This window comes from Austrofundulus limnaeus, unplaced genomic scaffold, assembly GCF_001266775.1.
Source record: "Austrofundulus limnaeus strain Quisiro unplaced genomic scaffold, Austrofundulus_limnaeus-1.0 Scaffold61, whole genome shotgun sequence".
In the NCBI taxonomy this organism is placed as follows: domain Eukaryota; kingdom Metazoa; phylum Chordata; class Actinopteri; order Cyprinodontiformes; family Rivulidae; genus Austrofundulus; species Austrofundulus limnaeus.
Genome location: NW_013952463.1, coordinates 76,724 through 81,781, shown reverse-complemented (window position 1 = coordinate 81,781; position 5,058 = coordinate 76,724). Strand labels below are relative to the sequence as shown.

General features: G+C 44.0%; 1 protein-coding gene across 3 annotated transcripts in view; it reads right to left on the bottom strand.

The window, feature by feature from the left end:
- Positions 1 to 18: 18 nt before the first annotated feature.
- meis2a (Meis homeobox 2a) overlaps positions 19 to 5,058 on the bottom strand; it is a 78,112-nt gene continuing 73,072 nt past the window's right edge. For 2 of the 3 annotated variants that reach the window (XM_014009716.1, XM_014009717.1), the window contains exons 11-13: positions 4,883 to 4,993; positions 4,429 to 4,520; positions 19 to 583 (exon numbers count right to left, since the gene is read on the bottom strand). In XM_014009716.1, coding sequence (XP_013865170.1) covers positions 4,462 to 4,520; positions 4,883 to 4,993 — 170 coding nt within the window. In that variant the 3' untranslated portion in view covers positions 19 to 583; positions 4,429 to 4,461. The remainder of the gene's footprint in view (positions 584 to 4,428; positions 4,521 to 4,882; positions 4,994 to 5,058) is intronic. The other variant, XM_014009718.1, reaches the window with a different exon arrangement.

Here is a 5,058-nt window from a genome sequence, read left to right as displayed (position 1 = left end):
CCCCAAGACTTTACAAAGTGTTCTTGTCAGCTTGGTCCTCTGTTTGGATGAAAGTATCAAAATTAACAAGTTTTAAAAAGAAAAAAAAAAGAAAGAATCACAGCTCATCTGGAATTCTGTTTGTGTAGTGTCAAATCTGGTCAAAAAGGTTTGTTTCAATTCTTAAAAATAGTCTCAAAATAGGTTTTATGGTGGGCTGATTTTTTTTCTTAATTGTTTTTTGTGTGCGTGTGTGTGTGTAGTAGTAGTAGCTGCTGTTGTTGTAGCAAAGTTCCCTTTACTATTGGGCTTGGATGACCAGGCCTTGTCCTCCAGTACTGGGATCAATGGGAGTGAGCAAAAAAAAAGGGGGGTCTCTGCGCAGACGTGGTCATTCCTGGKTTCGACGAGGGTCCTCCGTGCATCAGCATGGTGTGATGATGGTGGGGAGCGTGGGGATGATCCAGAAGGTAAAGAGGGTGCCCGGGTCAGTGGTGGGAGTGGTGTGAAGTCATCTGATGAGAGTGGATGAAGGTGGGTGGGCCCATGCTCATTCACATTGGACTGCTCTGAGGTACAAACTCCCCCGGCATGACTGGCAGACCTGAGAGACAAGACACACAGAGAGAAATGTATTCACGGAGTCAATAAAACTGCAGTTTGGACATGCTCCTTCTCYATTAACAGGCCCTTAATTCAATTTRAACTCCGCTTCACCAACAGAGAGCTTAGCAGACTTTATGACACTGTGTGTGTGACTACAGAGCTTTTAGCTTCTGGAAGTAAAGCGAGACATTATTGCGCGGGGCTATTTTAGGCAACGGTGAGTGGTTTACAATGCCCAATAGCGTTGTGGTCAGGTCTCAGGCTGGAAAACGATCCTCAGTCATCCGCAGACAGCGGAGTCCTGGAGGATGCGAGGAAAAACCAAGCAGGAGTATCGATGTGGAGAAGCGCTAATACTTTTACAAGTGCGAGCAGTCGATTCCCTAGCTGAATTCGGCGACAAACCAAACAGGCGTTTTCTCCCGAGCATGTGCCTCTGTGATCATATTTGATTGAGAATCCCTTAAAGTTGTTCAAAAATATTCAGAATGGGTTGGCTTGTTTTTTCCTGCTGAATGAGAGAAGCTTAAGCTTACAGTAGAGCGTGTGTGGGACAAGAACAAGAGCAGGAAGTGGCTGCAAGACAAAGCAACAAAGATGAAAGGAAGTGAGAGGAGAAAAGGGATGAAAAGGAGGCAGGCTGTGGTGATGTCCCTTCAGATGGACGCCACTCCATATGAGTGGAGACCTCAGCATGCTGGCATCTCTCATACTGTGACAGGACCCAGGACACAGAGCTGGCTCAGCAGTGCTTCTGTTTGGCTTTTTCACATCCCTGTTTGTTGTAATCAGAAAGAAAAGAGTAAGATGTGGCWTTGGTGGGGGCTGCGGGTGGTTCCTCGAGCCTGGGACTGCTTGTATGGAAACATGACTGATACAGAGGCCTGGACCTCGGGGAGTGACAAGTGAACAGGAGGTCCTGCAGAAGCCAGGGGGCCTTGGTCTGAGATTTGGTCTGGGTTGGCCATGCTTTGTAATATAAACCCCAGGGGGATTAGAAGCTGTAATAGGAGGGGAGAGGTCACTGTGAGGTCACTGAGCATGCTCACTCTCTGCATTCCTGTACCTTAGTACACTGCAATTAAGAAATTACACCGGAGGGCTTCGGCRAGGGGTAAAGGAGGAGTACAGAAAGGAGAGGACAGCAAAGGCCAAGATTAATGACAGGTCTCACCCAGTGAAGTCTGTGTTGTTTTCTAATACCTTTTTTCCCCCCATGTCAGTTTGTTTGAGATGCAAACATTTATCAAAGCAGGTATCTTAAGACCTTATCACATGGGTTATCCAGTCATTCTTTCTATTAACCTGTTTTCGTTTCCTGGTTGCGATGAGCTATAATCACTGTACACCCCGGACAGGTCGCAAGTCCATCACAGACAAAATGGACAAACAACCATTCACACTCTAACTCCCACCTAKGGACAATTTAGAGTTACCAGTTAWCCTAACATGCTTGTTTTTGGTCAGTGGGAGGAAACCATAGTTTACTTAAGCCCCTGATTTTTTTCAGGAGTTACGCTCCTRAAGTATCTGTGCAATGTGAAAAAAAATTGTGAATATTAGATGCGGTCCAGAAAAGGCCTAGCTGGGCTGGCATCGWAATGTGGTAAGAACTAAACAAAAACACACAGGTGCTACACACTACATGTTACTGCACAGTAAACTGTTAGAAGGCAGAAATGCTGGGCTCTGGGTGGAGCGTGGGCACAGGGCATGCATCACATACTGTCATTTTTTTATGGAACTGTATTTACGTTAATAATGATGTTACAAAATCTGTGAATTTTATTGCAATTTAGCTAAAGAACTCAGCATGAGAGAAAAAAGCAATTGATGTTTCTTAAAGTACTGTATTTCTGGTTTCTGCAAAAGACAGAGTCCACAAACTGTAAAACTTTGCCAAGCGTCATTGTACCTGGAGAAACCCCACATAAGGAGAACATGCAAACTCCACACAAAAAGGCAAACATGTGACCTTCTCTCTGTGAGACAACAGATCTCTCAACTGTCACTGTGCCAGTCATCCAAATAAATAAATAAAAACATTTAAAATCAAGGTGTTAGGGTATGATGGGCACCCTCACCTCCATATAACCTCGAGAAATTCCTGTGAAAAGTCCCAGCAGGTGTGATTTTGTCATTGTAAACTGGTGATCTCTACTCTTGCAAGCTGCAGCCATTCCATTAACAGGAYTGTCCCTCCTTCTCCCTCCTTTATTAACAAGAAACCATCTCAAAACAATAACTGAGGACAAACTGGACTATCTCTGCATGCCTGACTCCCCATCAGGATGTGCATTTCCGTTATGGAACAGTAGTCCTGCTCAATGGCTGGCCATAATTAAGTACCAAATATACCATATTGTGTGGCTGTGTAATCAAATCAAGAGAGGATAATATTCCTCTGTATTAAGCTATTAATGTAATTGGTCATGAAGCATAAAGTATGTTACGTAATTAAGTAGTCTCAAAATTATATAGGCCTACATTAAGAATTAGCCAACCTGAGCAAATGTTGTCTCTGTGTGGCTGTTTTAGGGAACATTGCTTTCTGATTTTCTTTTTTTTTCCCTGTGGCCATTAGTGGAGACAGGAGGGGATGAGACCAAATGTTTGGGAGACAGAAAGCGTGCATGAACCAGAGGGATGAAATGATCTCTGTCGGAGGAATTGCCTCTGTGACCCTTTCGTAAATCCAGCCTCCATTTACATATAAAGGGTTCCTTTAATCAAGGTAAGTGTTATTATATTGTGCCTCATTGGGCAAGGGAGTTTAGGTGTTAAATAAAATCTTGTCTGCCCTGCTACCTTTGGGATGTGATAGGTCTGGATTTTTCAAATGTCAGCACTGTGGCAAAAAAAAATGGCTGGTTTAATCAGTCTGCCGGCATTTAGCTTCATAGGAGGGTCTCTTTATGGGTATGTGTGTGTGAGCGAAAGAAAAACAACACAGAAAGAGTGTATCTGTGTGGCTGTGAAATAAAAGGATCCCCTTCTTTTGGACAGAATGAATGCTTGAGTCTGTGACCATATAAATTTGTCTTAGTGTCTCTTGTCTTTGAGTCCCAGGTCAGGCTTCTCATTGGCCCCTACTCTCCCTTAAATCGTCTCTCCCCTCTGGTAAAAAATAATCAAAACAAGCCCCACCCCACCCCACACACAGACATACACTTCTTCTTACCAATACGCATCTCAAACCAAATCCCCATTGAAGGATCGACCATGACACCCAAGGCCYGTATATCTAGCTCAGGGACCGTAATGTACTGCGGTGTTCCCGTCTTTGCATATAAGATAATTTGGGCATCAATCCTTCTCGAGACAGATTTATGTCACTCGGAGGACAGTTTCACTTCTCATTCTTTATCGCTTCACTGGAGCCTGCTTAATTTCCCCCTGTCAGCCCCTTCCCCAGGAGATGTTATTTTTTCCCTAAATGTCCAACATTTGCATTGGGGCTGTCCACGACGGGGAGAGCGATGGCGCTGTTGTGATAAATAAATTTGAGCGTTCCATGCCAGGTTGCCCCCACCCCCACCCCTCCTTGTTTTGACTCTGTTGTTGTTCCTGTTGTCTGGCGCCACAAGTCGGGTCCTCTCTGTCCCGGGATGGTTCCCACTTTTTCACAAATGTCCAATTCATCCTTGGCCCTCCCACCTCGACCCTTAAAGATTCTGCTCAAACAGCCTTGAAGGCTGCTGTAAAATTGGACACTCAGGGTAAAAAGAAAAAGAAATCTGTGCTGCTCCACTGAAAAGGAACAAAAACAAAATCTAATCCTATGAAACTCTCAAACAAAATATATATATTTTTTAAATTGGGGAAAAAAATCTCAGTACTTACTTCCCCCTTTTTCTTTGCATTCCAAGATGGAGGTTACATGTAGTGCCATTGTCCATCCATACCCATATTCATCCCCATTCCACTCATAGGCCCTGGAAACGGGAGATAAACGCCAGGAAAGGGGTCAGTAGGGGTTTGTAACACAGAAAGGAAATTCATTAAAGGAGGCAATACAGTTTGTTAGACAGGAAACAATGATGAAAAAGGAGTTGAAAAGTGAAAATATACACAGATTCAGTTGTTACAATTGTAAAGAATTTTCCCAATGTGTTAGATTATATGAAAAATGAAAGAAAACAGAGACTATCAAGCAAATGTGGGGGATCTTCTACATGCTAAGGTGACCAAAGATGATCAATTTTTTGGAGGTAACCAGAGGTGAAACTGGTAACTGGGAAAGTGAGGGTGATGGTAGGTGGAAAGATGAAACCATAAAGGTGGTGGATGCATTTACCAGCTGGTCGGATCCCCATGTGTTGCTGACCATCCAGCACGAAGCTGCCCATTGGCTGGCCCTCTGGACTGTATGCTGCTCCTTGGCTCACTGAAGGATCAAGAAGAAAACCTGATTGTAGTCAAAACGTGGACATGAAAAAGGGAGGGAGGGAGGGAGGGGAGGGTTATAAGTGG